Genomic DNA, 26,139 nt, shown 5'->3' with positions numbered 1-26,139 from the left:
TGAGTTTAGCCTAAGACTGCTTTTGTCCATGCTACCACTAGGATGGCTGGTCTATAAGGTTGACTTTACAACCATCACCATAAGGGTTGTTTGGACTGGTGCAAGGTGCTCACTAGAATAGTGAACATCATATACCAGGCCAACTTCTCACACTAAGGACCATGTTTGTGGGCACCTTATTGAGGCTCACCTGGGGAAACGTCTCTCTTTCTATGGAAATATCATTTTAAGTTTACCATACTTGGAAAAGAAGTTTAATTTCTAAAAGGAGGCTCTTGTGTGGGGATGTGAGCAAGATGGATCTCACAAGGTTTAATAAATAATTGGCATGAGTGACGCCATGCCCCAAGGATTACTGCACATGCCCAAACTAATTACACACCCTGAATCACAGCATGCAGATTTCTGAATTGTTTGTTACCTTTGCTTGGTGCAGGTTGCAAAGTTCCCGGCTTAGTCGCCAGGTGGCGTCCTGCTCCTCATGTCACTACCCTGGTCTGACATGTTTTCTTGAGCAGAGGACTGACGTACTCCACATAACTGGGGGGGGAGGGGGGGGGGGGGGTCTACAAAAATCCCACATTACAAGTGGTACAGAGAATTTCCACGCAGGATTAATTTCTGTTGAAATTCACACACTGGGGTTTAGAGGAGGACGCTGGACCTGATTTTACTGGCTGGGAAATCTGTTTCTGTGATTAGTGGAGCAAGTGCTTATATAAGAAATGTACATATATCCGTAACATCAAAGCATTTTGCTAACAGAATTACAACATGCGCCACTACCTGAAAACTACAGATGCAACCAGAACTGATAAATGCAGGATGCGAGCTGCCTGCTGGAAACTCCAGCTGTGGTCACAGCACCTCATAGTGACCTGATTTGACAATTTCAGCTGTGAACACAGCAACTGGTACCAACCTTACAACACTAAAATATTGAAAACGTCAGCCTACATGACAGCAAAAGCTACTGAACTATAGAAGTAACAAGTGGTTAATTTGAAAAATGTAGGTGCTGGGGCCTAATTTTCATAAGTGCGACAAATTGAACTATTTCAGGCCACCTTGAGTGCCAACGCTGGACTAGAAGCACTAATTCATTATGATTTTTACATATATTGAAGTGTGAAACAGTTTGCTAGCCTTAAAAAAGACAAACAGTGCCACCATGTGGTGGACAGTCATATTTAAGTGCTGGTGTTTACAAACAGGCGCCGGTGCTTGGCACCAGGAAATACTGGCACAGATTAAGCACTGAAACTGAGGCAATCATGTTAACATGCATTCTAATGCTCCTGCAGACCAAACAATAACTGCTATTGCAGCGTATGTGAGGTTTACAGCGCTGAAGACAGTCAATAAAAAAGCATGCATACCACGACCCTTTCAGAGCAGCGTTACAAGAGTGAATAAACAGACTTCAAGCAGCAGAATAATACTCTCTTCTTTAGCGCTTGACATACAAGTGCAAAAACAACAATTGATGGACGGAATGTTGCACAATGGCAAACATTCACCCCCAGTCACAGATCTGGGTTTAATCCATCGTTATTTTGCTCACCACACCACCCCAGTTCAGACAAGGCCATATGCAAATCAGTCTTGACCCTGTGCCTCATGGGAACAGTCCAGACCGAACTGCCAAGCCATGTCTTCCCTGGACCGGAATCAAGCATCCTAGGACCGGTTTCTGGCTATCAGCCGTCTTCAGCCAGGATAGCTTGATTCCAGTGGCATGGAGAGCACGGGACTCACGTCTGAGCATAACCGTCCCACTCGGGGTGACGAATGCAAAAACAACAATTGATGGACGGAATGTTGCACAATGGCAAACATTCACCCCATACATACAAGACCATAGTGTAGGAGGCTTAAGCAAACTTAGTATACAAAAACTGATATTTGGGCACGTGCACATGGAGTGTGTGAGTAGACTTGTACAGTGATAACAAAATTTACAAAGCACTCAAGCACTGTACAAAGGTAAGGAATACAATTATGAGGAACGTGAAGGGTGAGGGTTTCTGGGGTAAGCAGAGAGGAAATGAGTTGAAGAGAATGAGGTGAGGAGTGGGTTGGGCAGGACTGAAGCAAGTTAGGGAGTCAAAGAGGAAAAGAGCTGGAGAATTAGACACTGTGTAAAAGGGGACATGACTGCAGGATACAGTGAAAGCCAGAGTGGGGGGTAAGGAAACAGCAAGCAAGCAGCAGACCATAGGGTGTGGGTGCAGCAGCAGAGAATGGGCTGGGCTTGAAACTAAAATAGGGGTGCAGGAAGGAAAGTGTTGGTGGAAAGGAAAAAATGAGTAAAGAAACAGGGTAATAGGGCAAGTCGGTTTTGAGGATAGTAATGCAAGAGATAAATATGGGACCACACAGCATCTTTTCTGCATTTGGTTGGCAAATCACTTCTTATATGAGACAATAAACTACCCTTAACTCAAATATATTGAAACCACCTAATGGTACATTTTAAAACAATGCGTGAATGTGAGGATTTAGATAAAATGCTTAGTGCAAGTTTGGAGGGTAGTTGATCCTACACGTCTCAGAAGAATTATAAATGTATATCCTTTCCCTTTGTTATCTTAAAAGTATTTTAGATAAATATGAAAAATTATTTAGCCTCTATTCGCCCTACCTGGGAGTTGCTGCAGAGTTTGCCACATCGTTTCTTGTTTCTTGCCGGCCACTACGCCACGCCTCGCGGCCCCCGCTGCGCGGGCGCCGCTCGTGGTTTGAAGATCTTGCTGGGGATTTCGCTATTGGACCTCGCCTGGCCATTGAAGGACCCACGACCTCGCTGCTGACCCTCTGCCCCACACACACGGCCGGAGGCGGGACTGCGAGGACCAGCCTGCTCAGCGGCGCTGATCGGCCGCAGCTGGTCCTCTTCCCGCCCCCTCCTGCTCCTCCCCTTGATAACGCGTCATAGCCTCGCGCATGCGGGACGCGCGCGGGACTAAGGCCGTACTCGAAGACCGGGCTAAGAGCGGGCCGTTTGAGGCCGTTCGAGTACGGCAGAGTCCGGCCTCGGCCCCCCCCCCCCTGGTCGTATTGGATGCATCTAAGGTAGGCGGACTATATAGTGTTATAATCCCTTGGCATTGAGGGTATGGACACAAGATTTTTAAACTGACCGTGAGGCTAATTATACCACCCAAATATTTTAGGGTTTAGTAAGGTAACTCTCACATTATTGTAGCCAGTCCAACTTAGATTTCGCCATGCCTTTAAGATCAGGCAAAGAACGTACTGTCCAAATCCAAACATCCAAGGGAGTTGTTTCGGGCCCGCTGGACGCTTTTATTACACGAGCTACGGGGATATTGGAAAAAGAAATTGAGATGGTGGAAAAAAGACTCTCGCTTGAGCTTGTTAGTGGCAAGCGCTCCTCGTTGGGCAGTTTAGCCACTATTACCAGCCCTGCTGCACACGCAGCATTCAATTGTATACATTCTTTGACTACCGAGGCAATTGTACACCTAGATACCGGGGGGGAGAGTCCTCCTGCTCGTCTATTGGATGAAGACGCATATAACCTGGACGACTCCCAAGTTAGTATGGAGGATACTTCGCAGGTTAGCGAGGACCCTGAACCTAGTCAGTACTCTAGCCACCCACCCACCAACGCCTCTAATCTTGTCGTTACTACAGATTTTACGAGTATAGATACAATATCTAGAAAGAGGAAGCAACATTCGAGCTTGTCGGGGGGGAGAGAATGTAAGATGTCGAAAACAAAAGACACAATATATAACAAAAGCCAGGCCTTTGGACATCCCCCAGATATACCCCCTTCCTCTGTATTTCCTATTGTTCAGTGCCCTTGTCTTACCACCGTGGGCTCTTGCAACCCCTGTCCTACATGTTTTAATAGCGATGAGATTTTGTTAGTAAAAATGGAGGCTATGATTAAATCTCTCCTATTACCCGTTCTGGATCGGACTAGGTTAATGACCACCAAAATAGATACAATGGAGGCTGTAGTGAATACAAACCTGGCCATGTTACAAAAATTATCTGGCCCCAGCTCTGTAGGAGCCACTAACACACAAACAGCCCGAAAGCAACCTAGTGTAAATAAGATCCCGACTAGTAATGTCACTAAAACTCAATCAGCAGGGGTAAACGCCAATAGGCCTACAAGGGGGGGGGGGGGTAAAAACTACATTAACAAAGACAACTGAGAGTCCCCTACCACAATTCCCCAAGACGAAGGCTACCGACAAACACAATTCTGTTGGACCTCAAAGCGCTAAACCACCCCCACAGGCAAAACCCAATCCTATTCCCTCTCAACATCCACCTCACAGACAAATAGCTAGCCAGCGCAGTAACACCAACTCAAGGGTGGAGAAACACACTAGGTATACTACCCCACGCGCTGATCTCCCTATAGAGGCAACACGTTATACAATAGTATTAACTGGTGTTGCCCCATTAAAAACAGGTAGCAAAGAGTCGCATGGGGACCTTCGGAATAAAGTGACCTTTTGGTTAAATAAAAATCGACCCTTACCCCCTTCCTCACCAACTGAAATACTATTGGTAAGGAGAGTAGACTGGGTGGGCCATGGCAAAAAGGATTTGGAGGGAGATTGCATCCTAATCTCGTTTAAGGACCCATGGGTGGTGGATACTATCCAAAGAGAACCTAGGTTTGCCAGACAGGGGGACGTTCAAACATTGGGCCTGTCATACTTCTATCCACATAGACAAAGCCTAATTCGACCAAGTCCCATCTTCGATCAACCACCAGTTAGGAGATATCCTTTGGAAATTACCCCTTTAGTCCAGTCTCGACCATTCCTCTTTAATCACTTTGGTCCCTTATCTGACCTCGAGGCCATAGATTGACATTATATTCCATCTGGTTTGAGCATCCCTGTTGAAATTGATGGCCGTAAATCGGTGAGGTGGAACAGGGAAACCGCACAGTCTATGCATAATAATACAGACGAAATTATGGGGGACCTAGCCACAACGGAGACTACAATATTAGCTTCAAAAGATAAGTTAGAGACTGTGAAATGTGGGGATTCAATGGATGATTCTAGGATTATGGAGCATAGGAAGGGTTGTGGGGTTGAACAGGTATCTCCTGCAGTTCCAGTTTTGTTATCTCCCCCTGTGGTTTCTGCCTCAGAAAATTTAAACATATTATCCTGGAACATTGCTGGGATTAAGGCTCGCATGCTGTCCATGGACTGGTTGGACTTTGTGGACAAATTTGACATCATCCTGCTCCAGGAAACTTGGGCACCCGACCCAACCTTCAGGTTGGGCTATGTTAATTTTTTTAAACCTGCGATCAGAGGGGGTAAAGGGCGTGCATCAGGGGGCTTATTAATTTGGGTAAAACAGTCATTGGGATTTCACCCCATAGAGCTATCTGTACAGAACCCGGATCTTCTTATAATTAAGCTGACCAAGGACAAGCATCAGGTTCTGACCCTGTTTAATATATATGCTAGAGGCCAACCTGGCGGCCGCAGCCCCCCACTGTTGAATGTATTGGATCATAAGCTCGCTGATATGGGCAGTGGAAATGTGATTCTCTTAGCAGGTGATCTAAATTGCACTTTTGAGCCACTGTATGACTTAGGGGACAGTTGGGGGTCATCCGAAGATGCTGCTTGGGACATTCCTGATCTGATGGTCGATAGACCTGCTAATGTGACCGAGGCGGCAGTAAACTGGATGGCTCTTTGTTTAAATCGGGGATTTCGGGCTAGTAATGGCCGCACAAGATCGGACAAAGGAGCCAATTGTACCTTCGACAACGGCCTAAGGCGAAGCCGTATTGACTATATTTTGTTAAAGTTAGAATATTGGCCCCTATTAGTGGACATGGAAGTTATACTGCGCCCTGAAAGTGATCACAATCCGTTGTCACTCCAATTAAAACTGCCAGGCATAAAGAGACTGGAGGAGCCTAGCATTTCATGGGCAGGGGATGTTTTGCTAACTAATGACAGGAGGAGGTTAAAATGGTCCAGAATTGTGGAGGATGAAAGCTTATGGGATAATGTTAACACTGTGGTTACAAATGCTTCTAATGAAATGTTAAAAAATGATCTGTTGGGGGGTAGTGTGGATTTGGCTAACAATGTTATTAATCTTCACATTGGCTGTTTCGATCAGCTAAAGCCCCTACTCTCTCTCCCATGTCGGAAAGCTGCCACAATAGTTAACTCTCATCCCCAGAAATGGTATAATAAAAAATGCAGGGAGGCCCACACACATCTTATCAAAGCAATCAAATCCCGGGACATGAGTACAGTTAAAATGGCTAGGCAGCGATACAGGAAAACACAGTGGGAAGCCAAACGAGAGTGGGAGGACAAGTATTGGTCGGACCTCTTGGATGCTTCCCCCTCGAATAATCCCACTAAGTTCTGGGATTTAGTTAAGTGGGGGAATAATTGTGATTTGCGTACCCCCGCCAACTATGTACCTCCAGAAGAGTGGGTAACCTTTTATGCTGCCCAATTCAGCGCTGAAAACCCTATACCCTTACAAATATTGGGAGAGGCACCCTCGACACAAAATCACGGGGAAACACTCACCTTTTCAGAAACTGAGGCTGAGCTAGCTTTGGGTTTGACCTTGGGAGGAAAAGCACCTGGTATGGACCTTATCCCCGCTGACCTGTTTAAAGTAAACCCCGCCTTGTGGTTGCCCTACATAACCATGATTGCTAATTCGCTAGCTAAAGGGGCAAGAATTCCTAAATCTTGGAAGGGGGCCGAGATAATACCAATATTCAAAAAAGGCGACAGATCTAACCCAGGGAACTACCGCCCGATCAGTTTGATCGATTCTATACAAAAAATTATTGCGCGTATGGTCCTGGGCAGGGTTCAGGGTTGGATCGAACTCGAGGGCATATTATCTCCCATGCAGGCGGGCTTCAGATCGGGTATAAGCACCATCGACCAGGTGTTCAGACTTTGTCTGATCTACTGGAAAGTGGTTTTGCTTGGGGGTGGTACCATCTTTGCCACATTTATCGATCTGAAGTCCGCCTTCGATCTTGTGCCAAGGGATAAACTGTGGGGAGTTATGAGAAATTTGGGTATGCCAATAGAGCTCCTTGACCTAATAATTAAACTCCGCGAGGACAATTTTGCGAGGGTAAGGTGGGGTGGCCAGGGTCAAGTGACGGAACCATTTCCCGTAACTAGAGGTGTTCGCCAGGGGTGTGTCCTGGCACCAACACTCTTCTTTCTGTTTATTGACCAAGTGGTGAAATTTTTCTCGGATGCCCCCACTGATGCCCCAATGCTGGCAGGAACAAGGTTTCCCATGCTCATCTTTGCCGATGACACTCTACTCCTCTCTAGAACACGTAGCGGGTTACAGCGGGCGCTGGACCGCTTTGAGGAGTTCTGTGCCATAAACAACCTTACGGTGAACGTCGGCAAAACGAAGTTCATGGTTTTCACAAGAAACCACCCAGTCCGGAGTTCAGTAAGTTTGAGCGGAGTAAACCTAGAGCAAGTTGCGACTATGACCTATCTGGGTGTCACTTTGGACAGCCGTCTGAGATGGAAAGATCAAGTCGGTGCACAAAACCTTAAGCTAGCACGGCTAACTGGCTGTTTAATAAAAGAGCAAAAGAGATCTATCACTAAGCGGATTTCCCCAGCCCTTAAGATCTATGACGCCAAAATTAGTACTGCGATTTTATATGGCGCAGATCTCTGGGGCCATATGGATCTCTTAAATCTGTTTAAAACCCAATGCAAGTTCCTACGGAACTTGACAGGTCTACCTCAGTCGTCTCCATCTATTCCCCTTTGCTTGGATCTGGGATGCCTCCCGATCAATGAGATGGCCAGATTTAGATTGGTGGCCTTCTGGAGGCGATTGTGGACCTCCCCTGACCTATCTTTATTTGCAAAAGAACTAGCAGAAGTCAGGTCAATTGGAGGTTCTGGAAAAATCCCATGGCTTCAAGCGGTAAAATCCATTTTGGAAGATATGGGGTTAGAACAACTTTGGATAGCTCCGACAACTAATGCTTTTCCCTCTAAACAAGAGTTTAAAATACTGTATTGGGCTTCGCTCCGCCAAACACGAGTTTCTGCTTCCAGTTCTACCAGTCTCACGGGTAGGTTCCTCACCTTCAAGATGGACCCGTCCCGTGAGCTCTATTGGGATCTCATCACCAAATCGCTGGACAAGAAACTCTACCACCAGTTCCGGGTAGGAGCCCTGCCATTGAATACTTTTGTAAATAAATGGACCACTGGTGTTTCAGATCTTTGCAAAAGTTGTTCGGGGCAGAAGGAATCAGAGGGTCATTTTTTATTTGTCTGTCCAAGCTACTTGGTCCCGCGAACCAAGTGGCTTAAACCACTGTTCCAGCGCCTACCCTTTAGAAAATCTGCAGAGGCCATTCGGGCGCTAAAGACTAATACCTCTGAAGTGTTTGTTGTGAGCCTAGCTAAATATCTGGGGGGGGCCTGGATCATCAGGTCAAAAAATATGATCATTTGCGATAAAGCTCCCTAATATCGATCTATAAGGTTGCACATTATTTCTACTGCAAAATATAAAACTGTACTTTATGCACTTTATATATGGAATGGTTTATCATTAAATGTCACTGATTATAATGTAACTGTTAATTCTTATGATTATATCAGGTTTCTTATTTAAGATGTTTAATATCTTTTTAAATCTTATCTTTATATATGTTAGTTTGAGTTGTTTAGTATTGTTTGGTTTATTTAAGCGTAATTTATTTGAATGTAGTTCTTGTTTATTGATGTATTCCTTTCTTTATATCTGATTTTTTGATGTTGTTGTAGTGGGATTTACTTAATAATTAATTTATTTGTAAGTGGATTAGTTTTTGTTAAAATTATACAAATTATATAACCCACATCTTTTAAAATGTGTTATAAAATGTCTTTTATGATTTTTTTTAATCGAAATAAAGACTTGAAACCTGAACCTGAAAAATTATTTACTTCCTAATATGACTGAAATTCATATAAGTTGCAAAACGTCAGCAATTTTTGAGAAACCGTGCCAACAAACACTTATGGGTTTTATAAGCGACTGCCTCAATTTGGAAATTCTAACTGTGTTAATTGAAATGCTCCTCCTACTCTTGGTTCCGGGAAGAGCGAGCGAGAGAGCGTCATCGGAGCAGACGCGGGACCGCGGCCGTTGGAGCACTGAAAGTAAATGAGGTAATCATGTTAACATGCATTCTAATGCTCCTGCAGACCAAACAATAAATGCAATTACAGCGTTTGTGGGATGCCACTTCTGCCCCTGCGCATTCTGCATACATTAAAGGGCCAGCCCAGCGAGAGACTGGGACGGACACCTCCACCCCTTTGGCCAAAGGAAGGTAATAAAGGCCTATCTGCCTCCAGAAAGACTGCTTTGGCCCCCACTGGGCAGGTGGCGGCATCTGAGCTGCACAGACAAGGCCGGAATCTGCCTCCATGCTACCCAAAAAAGCGGCCCAAAGTTGCCACTCAGGCACCGGCCCATTGCCCGAGTGCGCACTTTACCAATCCCCTGCTCAGAAGACCAATCAAGACGGAAACCGCCAACACCCAATGTCACTGGGCAACTCTTCCGAACACAACAAGCAAAGGTCTAATTTTCATTCTTCAAAACTTGATCTACATGTTGACCTGTTCAACACAGTTAATGTCTTTATTTCGGGCACAGACACTAAATTAGAGGCCTTAAACAGTATAATCTGCAGAGTACAGAGAGGCTTGGATGCTAAATTCATCATGTGTCACTGCACAGCGTCTTTGGAAAAGTTGAGTAAACTACCACAATTTCTCAAAAGTTTGATTGACAAATTAAAGATCACCCCCAAAAATCTGCATATTGAGAGGGAAGTGGTAGAGATTGGAAAGGATTTCCATCCTGTTGCCAAACCCACAGAGCACCTCTGACTGCATCCTACTATGCGAGGAAAACCAATCATCTGCGACGCAGTTCGGAATGGAATTTATCTAATCTCTTCCTCAAAACCAGACAGTGTGGAGGAGAACAAATGAACCTCTTTACCTGAAGAATTAACTAATTCTAACCCAAAGAAGTCCTTCCTTCTAACAACGGAATGCAGGAACCCGCCTCAGAAGCCCCTTGTCATACAGTGACTACTCCCTTAGTCGCTAACCTACACATGCTCAAGTGTAAATAATCAAACAGACCAACAAGAGGATTTAATACAAATGGAAAATGAAACATCTCTCACTGAGCAGGCTTCAGCCAGGGCTTCACAAAGGTCAGAATACATGAATTAGAGAAATCCTCAACAATTGATTCATCAATAGGACCTCGAGGACAGATGACAAAGAGGCAACACAAAAGATTGAGCAAAATAAGGAATCATGGTTTGAATTCAACCACACAAGTGGGTAAGGTCCCCGACCCCCAAAGAAAAGCGTTCCCAATCTTCACCAAAGGCCACTCCTCCAGAGCCATGCCCTGTCTGCCGGGACCAACCTCCCCCAAACTCTCCTGGGAGCAAGGGAGACATCTGGTCTAAACGTAAGATTCTTGGGAAACATAATAAGAAAGAGCATGAAAGATGGGCCCCCAGTTCCAGCGGCCTGTCTGCTGCCCCCTTTTGGTTTAATACTGAATTTTGGGCAAGAAACCTGAACATTTTATACAACTCGGTGCTCGAGAACCAGTTAATCCCTGACTCATGTCATGGATCCATAATTCACCCAATTTATAAAGGTGGCGATGGATGCAAACCTGGCAATTATCGACTAATTGCACTATTAGGCCTAGACTCTACATACTTTGCAAATCTAGTTCTGCAGGACTTAACAGCATGGGTAAACTCTGTGGAACTCATTCCGTGGAATCAATCAGGCTTTCGCTCATGGTAGGGCACGTTATCAAATCTTACAGCCCTTAACGCCTATATGAAAACTGCCTTGGCTTCCAAAACTACGCCTTATAGCAGTTTAGTTGATTTCAAGGCGGCTTTCAATAGTGTCCTGAGTTATTTACTATGGCAGACGTTAACAAACGATAGGATCCCTACTACCATTATGAGAGTAATTCAACTCTTCTGCACTGAAACATGGACACGTGTGAAGCTGGGAGATGGAAATAACCTTTCACGGAAGATATATGACAAAGGGTCTGAAGAAGGGGTGTGTTCTAGCCCCACTGTTGTTCAACATTTACATTTGACGTGTCCCATAGTTTAAATGCCTTAAATGCACACCCGCCAAAACTTGGTGGTCTCCCTAGGGACCCACATTTTATATACCTATGATTTGCTTCTACTGAGCTTAACACCTGAGGGGTTGCAGCACCTTCTAAAAAGTCTCTCCACCTACCTATTCACTGCAGAACAAATTAGAAGTAAACTTTACAAAACTAAAGTAGTTACATTTATGGCGATAATTAGAACACCTGGTGCTTGGACTATTGGCGGTTTCCGGCTTGTGTGTACCTCACAGTACAAGTATCTCAGAGTGGGAGGCACCATTCGACATATGAAGGCCACGAAGTTTAAGGCTGTCTCTCAAACATCATTCCCTCAACACAATTTTGGGACCCCTACAGAAAGTGATGTGAGCAAAGCTTTTACCCACTATAGCATATGGCTCTGAAATTGTAGCAGAGAATATAGCAAAACCTTTAGACTTATTAACTGCCAAATCCTATCGGTCAACATTCAGTCTCAAAAATCAGACTGCGCAGGTCTAGCTGCATCTAGAGTCTAGTCTCATGAAACACAGCTGAGCTACTACAAAATGCTTTCCTCAAGATGTATCACGGTTTTCATCTGGCTGGAAATAACACTGTATCAGCCCAGGTCTGGCAGGAAATAATCTCAACTCAAAAACTGGGCTAAACCATAATCTAAAAGACGCAATTCACACACCCCATATAGTACATTTAAGGAACCTTCAAGGCGCATCCAAAGAATTTAAAAGACATTAATCGAATCACCAGTTTGCCGTCTTTGCAAAAAGATAAAGCAGCTTCCATGAAGAAAGATTATGACTGGCAAGTTATCAATTCTTACAAGCTCTTAAAACCTCAGCCTAATTTGGATTATGGCAACCCATTCCAACAGAAGCTTGCCTTCATGCGCCTGCGCCTTGGGGTCCAACCAACTCTGGCTCAGATTCCTGCCTGGTCCAGAATAACAGAAGGAGACAAGTGCAGGCTTTGTGGGAAGGGAAAGGAGACGATGATTCATATCCTTTACGTCGGTCCAGTGTTATTTTCTGAAAGAAGTACTTTTCTGAGAGGCCCCTTTATTCAAACTGGAATAGGAGCCTGCAGACAAGCACTTCTGCAAGGTCTCAAACCAGTACACACGCCTGAATATAACGGTAGTTAAATTAGTACAGATATTTGTGGCGAAAGTAAAGGTCGATAACAGTGAGCGCAAGACTGAAAATGATATATGAAATGAACCCGTCATGAAAAACCCTTTTAGCTTAATCCACTTGAACCTGGCAACATTTTTAACAACTGCAGGAAAAGGACATTTTAACATATCGTCGACGTGACATGAAGATCCTTTAATTTAACATACTAATTGTTTTATTATGCTACGCTTATTGCAATTGTTTTATTGTGTGTTTTTATGTGTAATGGTTTTAATTAACTATGCACGTTATTAATTGACCCGATAGAGGAAATAAAATCATATGTTTTGGAAGGGGCCTACCCACACTCATTGGTTTACACGTTGATGAGAAGCAAGACGTTAAAAATTAGAGGAATTCTGAGAATGCTGCTGGAGTGCTACCAACTGAACAATGTGTCCCAATATTTTAATCTACAACTTCCCAAATACTCAACCAAAATATCCACAACAAACTGTACGGAGCCAACTGTGTCCTATACATTTTTCTTCATAGTGCAGTTGGTGTGAACATACAGACACAGGGTAAAAGTACAGTTTCAGAACCTCTGATCCCTTGTCAAATCCAATCCACTGTCAAGGGTGAACTGTTTTTTTTAACACTGAAATACCCCAACCCCCACTGCTTTCCAAAATACATCCTTATCCGATTACTCATTATCTTTTCAAATCAACAGGTTCATTCATAATTTGTATATTTTTAGTTTCATTTTTACATTTCAAGACAGAAATCTATTCAACTAAGTAGAAGCCTCTGTGAACCATCATATTTCTGAAACATTACTCAGACTGAGTTATATTTTTGAATTCCCATTTTCTGTATAACATTAATGATCTTTAATTTACTTTAATGAATACTTAACGGACCCGTTTTCAGCCTTATTGCAACTCACACGATAGCAACTCCATTTTAAACTATTTATGGGCTCATCCATACCTGTATTTACATATATATTGCACTGTTGACATTTAACCACTAGATGGCGGCAAAGCTTTAAAAAACGTACAGATTTGTTTAATTTCATCTCTCTGTGAAACTCTTTGAAAAAGCAGATATATTAACCCCTTCCATTTTTGCAGCACTACCTCGCTGGTGCTGCCGTCGGCCAATGGCCGATGCGGCCCTGCCCGTTTTGCAGAAGTGCCGCACTTCCGCAAAATCGCAGCCGCATGGAAGGTGTTAAGCTTCGAAAAAGTGTTCATTGTTTCTCTTGGTAATGTTTTCCTGAATGAGCTGGACTTTTCAGTGTGGGCACTCTAAGTCACAGAGCACTTAAAACAGAGATATCTCGCACACGTATCATTCTAATACCACACTATGCAACACTGTATTCTTTTTCTGCTATTCATAAAAGTCGACGTTACATAAAAGGTCGGGTAGGATGCAGTATGTATAAGAAGAGGCGTATCTTGTGGGGCTGTTTGCAGTGTTACTCCCCCCCACTCCCTAAAAGATGTATTCTGTAGTAAATAGTTGGGTGCAGGGGCTTTCAGTCGGGTATGATGGAGTGTCTGTCGGATGTCTCTCTCGCTCTCGCTCTCTCTCTATGTGTTTTGAAGGCCTTAACCCCTTGGGCGCTGCCAGAATTTTGCCTCCTCAAAGTATTGTGCCATAATTACACAAAGTGTAACCAATAATGGCCACAGAGGAAGAATAAAGGAACTTGCCAAAGGCAAATATAAGGGGGAGTGACCAACCCCAAAGAAAGCCAACAGAAAACAGGCTGAACCTGACTGTATAAAATTAAAGAGCGGAGGGAGGGCTTGCCAATAAAACAGGCCACTCTAGGCAAATCCTATGATGATTATATGGCCCAAAAGAGTAAATAATGTGAATTTTGGACGTAACAGGGGCTAAAAGTGCAGGCTGTGGGCTAGAGCATTAAGAATACGCTCCTTCGGCGTTAGAACTCCGTGTCAGAACGGAGGTAAACAAATAACATGGCTGCCGCGTATGCGCGGTAACGGCCGCCTGTACACACAAAGAAGAGGAGCTCACGCGCACTGCGCGTGATCTTCCCAGCCCCCAAACTCCCGCTCCACTATCTGCAACAGGCGCGGGTGCAAAGAGCCCGAACCGGGGAGGTGAGCACACACTCCAGCAGCGGTCACCAAAGGAAAAAAATGAAGAAACAGCGCGAAGCGGCAACGTCCCAGAAAAGCGCCGGGCAGCCTCAAACACACAGCAGCAATGCGCGATCAAAGCGCGAACAAGGCAGCAAGTACAAGTAAGCGCAAGGCATATAAGAGCAATAATCAATTGAGCAAATCCATAACAAGAGAAATGTACTTATCTGGCTGCTGAGCAGCAAAGAAAGAGGATGTGGTATTCTCTGCGGGGCGTTTTATACTGACTACTCTATGGTTTACCATGTGATACCCTGGGTGTTTATGGGTATTGTAGTGCTGTTTTTTCCATACTGTTTCTAATTGGCTGCTAAGCATTTCTAATAAAGAAATGAGAAAGCATAATCCTCGCCTCCGTGTCCTTAATAGAATAGAAAATTCTTGTCACGCATGTTCGCAAATTTTGAATTCTGCGCGCCCGTTGGTAATTCCACTCCTAGCGAATTCTAATGTTATTGTTGTAATGGAGTGATTGTGGATTTATGTAGCTTTTCAGCTGAAAAACAACATCATTTGAGATCTCTATTATTAATATAGATGGGGACAGTCGTAAGATCTAGAAATACACGTCACTTTTTTCACAATTGTAGGTCATGATAATGTATCAGTTGCGATTAATTTCGTATTGCCTGATTATCGAGTACAGCCTATGGAAGGTCAGGCAGTACTTTGTACTTTTTATTCCAAGATGGCCGACACGCTGCAGAATCACATGATCGGGGGATAGGTCATAGAGAGTTAGAGAAACGCCGGCAGCACTCGACTGATGCCGGCGTGCGAGCGAGAGAGGGGCTGATTCATACACCGTTCCTAAAGTAAGTTGGATGTATTAATACGAGGCAGAGCAAATCTTGGTTACCTCCGTTCGCCTTCAAGAAATCTGCTTGCTGTTCCCAGATTTAAAAAGGCGAAATGGAGAGGAAGAGCCTTCTCTACTTTGGCCCCTGATCTGTGGAACAACCTCCCCCCCGAACTCTCCAGCCAACCCTCATTGGTGATTTTCCGGAAGCTCCTGAAGACATGGCTCTTTTCTCAGGCTTATTAACTCATTCTCTTCTTTTTATTTCTTATATCTTTCTGTGTGGACTGCGCCTTGATGCCCCCTGGGTTAAGTTTGCACAATATAAATATACTTTCATTCATTCATTCATTCAATACATTCGAATACCAGGCTGACAATAGCGTATTACGCTTTCTGTTCCCTACATAGATTACACAGGAGCAGAGTATAGTGCCATCTTCATATGCGGGTACAGCTTTTGTTTGATTTTTGTTTGTTCTGTGGAAATGTTGATATAGAATACTGATATTGACAGAAAGCATTAGAACTGATACGTATATGCATATGTTTTATCTATAGACCCACAATAGAAAGAGGCAGAAGGTAAGATAGAAATAATATTGTACATGGCGTTGACTATTAGGTTCTAGTGCAGTAGTAGTTGATTACAGTTGTTTACGGTTGGCTGTGGCCTCTCTGTTTGTAGGATATGACGATTTAGGTTTTAGCTACCAGTCATTTTTGTAAGTATTAAAGTGCATAAACACATGTAAGCTTTTTGGGCATTCCGCAACTATGTAACGTGCAGCACTATTGGTGAATCCGGCTTGAAGGTGTAGCGGTGTTATACACGTTTTTGTACGTTTTTTACACATTTGGGAGTTGTAGTGTTTTGGCAGTGGTGTAATAGTACACTTCGGATCACCTGATTTGGTGAGGGCAGACAATACATATTCATGTATTCAAGAGATTTTTGTAAATATGTTACTGATTATGCATATGTTGTTTTACGCGAGATTCTTGGTGCAACACATGTCCTGATGAAGGTCTCGAAGAATAACAGTTTGTGAGACCGAAACGTCGACGCTATGACACTTTTTTGACTGTATACCATTACTAATCAATGTATTGGAATTTTGTATATAATTGTTGAATAATACACATAGGGCACATTGGTCAATATTGCCCATATACTTATGTCTAAAAAGTGTCAGATGCTACTGCATATGTGAGAAACTATGAAGCAGTAGACACCCGAGTTGTCATACATGAATTGACATATGGATTTTTGCCTATGCGATGCTAGAAAGATGTTTTTTATGTATCTTATGAAAAAAACTATAAAATATTTGACTTTTTGATAAAAATCTCTTGCTTTTGATGGAATTTTGTTCACGGATGTGACCTATTTGAAATTGTAAAAAAACGGCAAGTGATTCCCTAAGGAACATTTTTTGTTGTGTTATCGCACTATAACAAAGCAAATTTTATCTGCACTGACAGAAACAAACTTCCATGCACTGGGAGGCGAGAAGCGGCAGAGCAATGCGGTTTAAGGCCGGGCCACCAGCTTTCTCAGAGTTAGTCCTCCAGGTCACAACAAACTACTTATTGGACTCCCTCGGCCTGGCTGCATTCAAGGCTCAGCTGCAGTACTGTAGCATGTGCCTGAATTCTAGCGGCGGTCGCGGGGATCCAATTACCGCTCGGCTCTGAGAGCATTGCCAATTGCCCTGCCAGAGTTCCAAACCTTTAGTCACCCGCTCTCGCCGCCGCAGGAGGCGGAAGCCGGACATAACGTCCCTCACAGCGGAAATTGCAATTGGCCAGCATGGCCTCTCCTGAAATAGATCACTTTCACAAAATAATGCGCACCCAGTAACAATCGATACATTGTAGCCAAGCGCTACACTTCAGCCAGCCCTAAAGCCTGTTTTCTGGAAAAGGAAGGGCCGTGGTTCCCCAGCTGCCGAGCAGCCGAGAGGCTGCGACTGACTGCAGGGAGGGCCTGACAGCACAGGTTCGGTGAAAGTCTGCGGAATTTCCAGCAATGAAAACCCCAAAGCAGGTTTCTTCAGCGCCCTCACTCCACTGCAGCCATCTCTGCCTGTGCCCAGCTATAAAGTCCAGGGTGTAGTGATCATGATTCATCACTCATCACCGTCATTCACTCAGCCCCAGCCTTCGTTCGTTTTTTCATGCATTCGTTCGTTTATTCATTTGTTTGTTCATTCAGTCGTTCATTCATTCATTCATTCATCCATCCATCCATCTAATCACAAACTCCATTCACCAAGCTCCAAACTGGTGATGAAACAAACTCAAAGCGAGCTGAACATGGCAGACATACTCAAGGGGGAATCCTTGCAGCCAGGCGCAGCCAATAAGGTCTAGTTTCCATTTAAAGTCCTGGTAAAACATTAGAAAAATGCTCCTGGAGAGTAAAAACAACAAGCATTTGCAATGGAATAGGTCTAACATTTGCGAAGCTTTGAGCTGCTAGCATTGTAAATAACAAACCTTTTATTTATGTGTTGGTTTTGGAAACATAAATAAAAGGCATTGCAATTTACAATGCCAATTGCTTAAAATTTCGCAAATGCGAGACCTATTGCATTTAAAATGCTTGTTTGTTTTTATCAGTACAACACCCTAAATCCAAGGGAAATATCAAGACGTGGGTCCAGTGCTCACTGTGTCATAGAACACAAGCTATACAACATTGACAAAGCTTAATTATCCCGAAAACGTTGTGGAGTTGCTTGTGTTCCTGTTCAGAGAGCATCTGGCCTGGCAGTGGCTCGGATTAATTAAAGAATTCCGCACTTCACTTTTTTGCTTTCCTCAGCGCTAAGCCCTAAATACAACGGGTGTGTACGGACTTGGGGTCCATGCTCCATGTACCGCAGCGCTCAAGCTGTACCTCACTGACAAGGCCCAACTAGGGTGAGGCCGGGCTGCAGTTGTGTGTGTCCCCATCCACAGTGGACCTTGCCTGGATGTTCAGGCGGGGATGTTTCTATTGGACTAGAACCAAGGCTGAGATACATGTCTGGTTCCTGTCGGAGGTGGCATGGTGGGCATAAAAAGACAGACTGCAATGCTAACCGAGTAATTATCAGTGGCTGAGATTAATTCAATTCATAACAGGGGGTGGTGATGGACAGAGTATCTGAATTAAGCAGAACACTCCTACCCAGTCAAAAGATCAGGGCTTGATCCATCACCGTTTTTTATCTCACTGCACCATCCCAGTTCAGAACCTGGCTACATGCAAATTAGTCTGGCCCTGGCCCAGTGCATCATGGGAACAGGGCAGACCAAACTACCAAGACAATTCTTCACTGGAAAGGAAACAAGCTTCCGGGGACCGGTTTCTGGCATTGCAGCCGTCTTCGGCCCGGCTTGCTTGAATCCTGATGGTGCAGTGAGCAAGGGACTCACATCTGAGTATACCCTTCCACACTTGTAGTGGCCAAAACGATTCATAACAGGGGGTGGTGATGGACAGAGTATCTGAATTAAGCAGAACACTCCTACCCAGTCAAAAGATCAGTGCTTGATCCATCACCGTTTTTTAGCTCACTGCACCATCCCAGTTCAGAACCTGGCTACATGCAAATTAGTCTGGCCCTGGCCCAGTGCATCATGGGAACAGGCCAGACCAAACTACCAAGCCAATTCTTCACTGGAAAGGAAACAAGCTTCCGGGGACCGGTTTCTGGCATTGCAGCCGTCTTCGGCCCGGCTTGCTTGAATCCTGATGGTGCAGTGAGCAAGGGACTCACATCTGAGTATACCCTTCCACACTTGTGGTGGCCAAAACGATTCATAACAGGGGGTGGTGATGGACAGAGTATCTGAATTAAGCAGAACACTCCTACCCAGTCAAAAGATCAGGGCTTGATCCATCACCGTTTTTTAGCTCACTGCACCATCCCAGTTCAGAACCTGGCTACATGCAAATTAGTCTGGCCCTGGCCCCGTGCATCATGGGAACAGGGCAGACCAAACTACCAAGCCAATTCTTCACTGGAAAGGAAACAAGCTTCCGGGGATCGGTTTCTGGCATTGCAGCCGTCTTCGGCAAGAGATACATGTCTGGTTCCTGTCGGAGGTGGCATGGTGGGCATAAAAAGACAGACTGCAATGCTAACCGAGTAATTATCAGTGGCTGAGATTAATTCAAGCAATCCATCCATCACTTTGTGGGTATTTCTTGGGTCAGCGTAACTGCAGGCAGCCACAAGTTACAAAGTGGGGCCACACATTTACATTTTACATTTACACCATCTTACAGCCCAAGAACAGTTACTTTGTCAAACCCCCTATAACTGTACTGGTAATAACCAGATGAAAGCATAAGGAAGTACTCATATGTGTTAGCTCAACAAGACCACACCTGAACAATGAATATTAACAAGGGCTGGGACCTCTTAATGAGAATGGTGAAACTGTGGGGGGTTGGGGGAAAAAGAACTGGTCCAGTGCAATAAGTGAATGTGAAACCGGGGCCTCCACCCATTGATTACAAATACTTAAAGAAACAGGAAAGTAGGAGAGGAAAAAATTATACAATAGAGTTCATGTGCATCTGTTGATAAGTTATATGCAGGACAGAGCACCACAGTTTGTTTTGATTGTGCTTTAAGAAGGTGCGAAACATGAAGGATGTGGCTGGGCCCCGTGAGCTAGTAACATTGTATTGCTACAGTACTCACAATGGTGCACTCTAGTGAGAATACATTAGTTAGGCAATAGTCATAGAATCTGAAGCGGTCACAAATAGTGTAATGGTAGGATTCAATGCTCAAGCAATGGTACAAGTTAATCTCTTACTGTCCGGCTGTATAGAGAGGCAAAAATCTTAATCATAAGAACAGTTTTTTTTTATTCATGAGAAAGAAAGGGAAAAAGGAGAGGAAAGTATGCATAGAGATAATATAATAAAAGAGATCCAAGATGTGTAGGTTCAGTATATAGACTACAGACAGGACCTGGGTAATTATGCAGCAATGGAGGACCAAGTTAATCAGAAGGATTGAGTAAATTATGCAGCAAAGAAGGCAAATTGTTTGATGGAATGTAGCACATTCAGTGACAGTATTATTTCACTACTCTGTCATTTTAACATGCATTTAAACTTTGCGTGCAAAGACTTCACCTCATTAGTTCCAGCTTAAGATCTGAATGCAAAGATCAACAGCGGAAATGGACTAATTTGGCTTTAAACTGAGCCTGCCACTATGTGGCACCGCTGTTGGCGCTTACGTCTGAATTGATTGGATGCCACCGAAACACGTCAACGCATATACGTGGCTAACTTTGTGGAACATGCTGGTAAAGCAGATGAGACCCCTGTAACGATCATGTGCATACATTGGTTATTTGTACAAATTAGCCTATTAATTAATGGCAGAGTGTATTATTTATTGTGTTTTAATCTTGTATCTTCCTTATGGGATGGGCACTATGCACATGAAAGATAACATTACATTGTAAGTATATTGATTTTGACAATAATATTTACACTTGAATAGGCTGTGTCCTGTCCACACACAAAGGTAATCAGTGGTGAGTTAAGGATTTGTATTTGTGCAGTGCCATTCAGTGATTTGGTAGACACTACCAATCCATATCTAAAACCATTTTGAGTTTAAATTCCTCCTTGATTGGCCTTTTCGCTTTTTACAAATTCACTTTCGTCCTACTTGACGGCCTGTGACTATACCCGCAGGAATAGAATTTGAGCTGAATAAACTTGGGAGCTACATTGCGGCTGAGCTAATGGAGTTCTGGAGGGTATGGGGACTTCCACCCAAACAGGACACCAGCAAGTTGGAGCAACAGAAAGCTCAGAGGATCTTAGGGGAGGTTCACCACTCTCTGGCAGCACCAGAGGGCCAGAATGAGGAAATTAATGTGGAGGAGCAAGGTGAGGACCTGGAAGTAGGTCCTGAGATGTAGCACAGAGGAGATAGGGTTGTCTTGCCTCCAGAATTGGAGAACCCGACCAGACTGGAAAGCAGAGTGTCCTTCCAAAGTCTGTCCCCAGAGGAGCTGGCGGACAGGGAAGCCTATAGGGAGTTTAGGCTGCAGATGGCCAAACTTGAGATGGAGGAGAGAAAAGTGAAAGTTGCTCATGAAATGAGTCATAAGGATCTGGACTCCAAAGCCAAACAGCTGTTGAATTCCAGCAAGAATGGTGGCAGCAAAACTACAGTATCCAGCAGTGAAGGAGAGATCCACATACCCATGGACTTGGTGCCTGGGTTCAATGAAGGGTGATGACAGACAGATAGTTTGAGGCATGTGAGATAGCTCTAGAGGTGCACAGGATCCACAAGGATTGGGGAGCTGCCAGTTGGAGGCATATTCCTGGTGATGCTAGGGACACCCTACTAGTCCTAGAGAGGGGGGACAGGCTAAGGTATCCCACCATGAAGCAGGCCTTTGTCAAGAGATATGGCCTCACCCCAGAAGAGTACGGTTGAGCTGCAGGGGCAGTCAGAAACTGTCTCGCCAGTCCAGGGAGGATATTGTGGGTTACCTTTGCCAGGCACTGGATGGTTGGGTGAAGGGTAGTGTTTACTTGGAGTGGGCAACAAAGAAAGAAAACAAACTGTACCTTGGCCCAATGTTTCAAAAAAGCTTTCTCAAGAAGGGGGAACCACTACCCTCTTTTACTCTAATGGTACAAGTACAATGATAAACAATTTACAAGATTGTATGACAGTCAAATTATGGCCAGGCCAACAGTAATGAAGGCACTGGTGGCAGTGGGCCCAGACTATAAGTGCACACCAGAGCCCATGGTTATTTAAGTTGTCAGATAAATGTATTAACTAAGTACGCAAGCGGAAACCAAGTTTGTTTGATTTATATCAGAACTTGGGGAACATCTGCAGACACCAGCACTCTGGAAGATGTTATCCTAAAGACTAACCAAGCTGGCTAGACGAAAGTAAGTCACATTCATCGTATGCCTCTTCAAAAGAATATTTCATAAATATATAAAGTCCATGGTTGCTATGAGGCTAAAAAGTGCTACTATAAAACAAATATAAAAGAAACAATCATTAAAAGATGTATTAAAATATTTTCAAAAGAGCCAGATGCATTCAATCTCTTAGTAAAAGGGCTATGAACAGGGCCAGACTGAGAACACAAAGCAGCCCTGGCAAGTTGGTCAGATCAGCCCCGGGAGGAGAGGGGTGGGAAAAGGAGCGGGGATGCAAGTGTGAAGCACTGCTGCTTTTGTTACTAGAGGCCGATATTGCACCGCTTCAAAAATGACCCCCAGTAACAAAACCGACCCCCAGTAACCAAACCGACCCGCAGTAACAAAACTGGCCACCACCTTCAAAACTGGCCCCCACCCCTGCAGCCTCACGGGGAAACACCCAATGCCCGTTACGGCCAGTTTAGTCCTGACTACTAATAGCTATGGTGTCACCTGAAGGAGACTGAACTACAATATTAATTATCCAACCAAATGGACACTGTTGGTGAATCCAACTGACATCGAATGTTAGGTGGAGTTTTAGATCTGATTCGGCAGAAGTTGTGTGCTTCCACAGCAAAAAGTTTTTACCCTCCACCAGCTGTTACCATTGTGTTTATTTATCCAGCTGCTGAGCTTGAACTTTCAGGGGCACACACATGACAATGTAATGCTGTAAAAGCGTCTTGGATAACTAGATAAATTATGGTGTTTTTCTTTCTCTGGTAGCAACACAGAAGGGACGAGGGTAGTCAATAACCTACATGAACTTTTAGGTCTGGCTTGACAGTGTAACTGTCACTTGACCTTTTAACCTACACCAATACTATTCTACAGTGCTTTGCTTCCACACAAATACCTATGCAGTTTACTTGTAATGCTTCACATCACCAAACAACACTCCTTCAAAACCAGACCTACTGACATTGCCAGTGCTTGTTAAGGTGGTGAGTGACAAACATTTATCAATGTCAATGGGTGGAGAGACTAGACAGGGAAAACACTGATCAGTGCAGGACTTAGAGAGGTCAGAGGCTATGGTACTGTAAAAAGTTATGTCTGCACCTGTCTAGACCTAAAGTGAATTGACACCCTTGTAATTGAATACTTCTGGATCACATAATCCGATCTAGGACAAGTACCCATTGGTTTTATTATAAGATCTTCACCATTTTATTAAAATTTCCCTAGGTGCTGATCTCATTTTTAACAGTCTTTTTTTGAATTTTTTTGATCTTTCTTTGCACAAAAAATTTTTCTCTGGCCACTGCAACCCAGACCAGAGGAGCCTCTGGTTGAGGCAGGCACCCACACTATCTATGGTACCCAATGATAACTGCCAACGAACCACAATGTAGGGGCGGAGGAACGATATATACCGCTATACCTATTCACATTGGGTCTTTTGAGGGTACCATAGTTTTTCCAACCAACGGTCTGGACTTGTTACAAGTGTCCATTTTTCACTTGATTAACTCTAGACCTAAAGTGAACCTGTGATGCCTGCACGTTATGCAAGGACTATCGATATGGCCTGGCATTAATAAAGGTCAATATGCAGATGCCCCTATCAGATGTAGCAGGTACAGGAGGGATGTGCACTGAATCCTCTGGTGTGCAGCCAAGCAAAGCTTAAATATGGACTTACAAGCTGTACGTAGAGTACTGAGTCATGAAAAGGTGTGTGTAGATTACACTGTGTCCTCTTGTTAAGTGTTACTTTAAGGGGACTTAAGATTCTTCTGATTGATGTTGTCACATACAAACAAATGCATGTTTGACAGCAACATGTACTAAAATCCTTTAGATATTTCTCTGGAGGCAAACCAGATAAATTCAATCAGACTGGTCTTATTTAATCTGAAGCAAAAAAAGGAAGCATAGAAGAAACAAAACTACTTTTAAAATATTCAGAAAGTATTTTAAGCTACAAAATAAGGTTAACGGGGTTTCTTAGATCACACAGCCGCACTTATCCCATATTCTCTATCATAGAGATTGAGTCAGATTTGATGGGGGAAAAAACACCTTTTGTCTTAGTAACGAAGAATAGTGTGAGCAAGAAGTTACAAAGATGCAGTTGCATTTATTTACTCTGCAATGAAGGCTAATTCTTGAATACAACTTATGAATATTGGCCACTATGCTTGTGCAACCATTCTTTTTAACATCAGAGTTAGGATAGAGTCAATGGAAAGTGAAGCAGTAAATATTTAAACAGGTAACTCAGAAACCAAGTCTGGCACCTACCACCAAGCACAGATCACAGACATCGAGTTCCTTTTCAACCTCTGTAAGAATATTAGAATCCAGTGTCTCGCCAAACCAAATCACGTGGGGCCGAAGGAGGCCATTGCAGCCCTGCTTCTGACACCTACACAAGAGCAAAACATAAGAAAGCTCACAATGAAGAAAGAAATGTCAATCACCCCATCTTCAATCTAATTATGACAAGTGCGCAACTTGAGCCCATGTGAGCGCATAAAATAATCAAAGAAAAAATTGTCAATAATATTTTGGTTTTTTAGACTCGATTATGTTTTGTTACTTTGTTGACCAACCACAAGGGGCTAGCTTCCCCTTATTCTCAGGACTGAAGATCTGCTACTTTCTGGACACCTATCATTTGTTCTGTACAATGAGGGGACCTGCTGCCAATTCACTGATTGGTGGGTAAGGAAAGAAACTTGCTTGGATCTTCATTGTTTAAATAACACAATTAAGCCCTGCCTCAGCCCAGTCACCCAGCTGTTGTTCATGAAGGTGTGTTTGAGCATTTTTTTAAAAAGGTGTGGAGAAGACTAACAGAAGAGTGGGTCTGACAGATCTTTACTTTTAGCCTTGCTCCTCGTTTTGACACCTTGCTGTGAATGCAACATAAATTGAAGCAGATAAGAGCAGGCAAAGTAAGAGGATGTGAAGTCTGGAAGACAGAACCGAAGTCGACACCGGGAGGTTCCCAGTTGGATAGAAACTGACACTGTTGCATTTGCGATGTATGAGGAGTAAAGGTTGTACATGTAGATGAGAAATATCCAGATGTAATGGCATGGCAGGTGGTAAGGGAGAAGGAAAAGAGATTAAGGCACTGTAGGAGTAGAAAGAGGTGCAGGAAGACACAAAGCTGTAGAGAAAAACAGGAATCTGGAAGAAGATACAAAGGAAGAAGCAAAGGGCAGGCATTGTATTGCATTGCAACATCTATACAGTGTTTGCTATACCTATGTGGGGTACTGAAATGCTTACCGACATTGGCAGCCTTTTATACTGTGTAGGGTGTGTGGCTGGAAGTGTTGTGTTTGTTTTGAGGGAAGTGTTTGCATGTCGTGTGTGAGGACCACTGAGATGTGGTCATTGTGTTGTGGGATGCAGCGCTTAGAAGTGTGACGGATGAAGAAGTGTAAGGGATAGGCAGATAGTGTATGGTTTACAGTAAGCTGGCAACTCTCAGCAGCTTTGCGGATCTCTTTATAAAATTTCTCATGAGCTTAGCCCACGTACCTGGTTACTGTTCAAGGATTAAGTAGAAAAACATGTTGATGTAAAAAAACATGCCGTACCAAACAGAAACAAAAAGCTCTAGAAACTGCAGAAACTGTTTTACTTAAATGGATACTCCATTTATCGGGTATAGGCTGTGTGTGATTGGTGCTTTAAGCTTTATTGTGTCACGGCGCAAGTTCCCAGTTCCAGAATGGAATGTGGGAGCTAGAGCTGTGACAGTTGTTGTAAGGAGAAGGACGTGAAGGGAGCATTTACTTTGCGATACTCATGGAATAAACGCAATTTCCTACAGAAATCCTTGTGTAGGCGAATTAACTAAATGGCCGC

General features: G+C 43.8%; 1 protein-coding gene across 2 annotated transcripts in view; it reads right to left on the bottom strand.

Annotated features, from left to right (window-relative positions):
• The window catches only part of SIRT5 (sirtuin 5), a 138,451-nt gene that overhangs the window by 25,641 nt on the left and 86,671 nt on the right, over positions 1–26,139 (bottom strand). For both annotated transcript variants that reach the window (XM_078687993.1, XM_078687992.1), the window contains exon 7: positions 24,559–24,682. In XM_078687993.1, coding sequence (XP_078544119.1) covers positions 24,559–24,682 — 124 coding nt within the window. The remainder of the gene's footprint in view (positions 1–24,558; positions 24,683–26,139) is intronic.

This window comes from Lissotriton helveticus, chromosome 4_1 (assembly GCF_964261635.1).
Source record: "Lissotriton helveticus chromosome 4_1, aLisHel1.1, whole genome shotgun sequence".
Taxonomy (NCBI): domain Eukaryota; kingdom Metazoa; phylum Chordata; class Amphibia; order Caudata; family Salamandridae; genus Lissotriton; species Lissotriton helveticus.
This window is presented reverse-complemented; position numbering and strand designations above follow the sequence as displayed.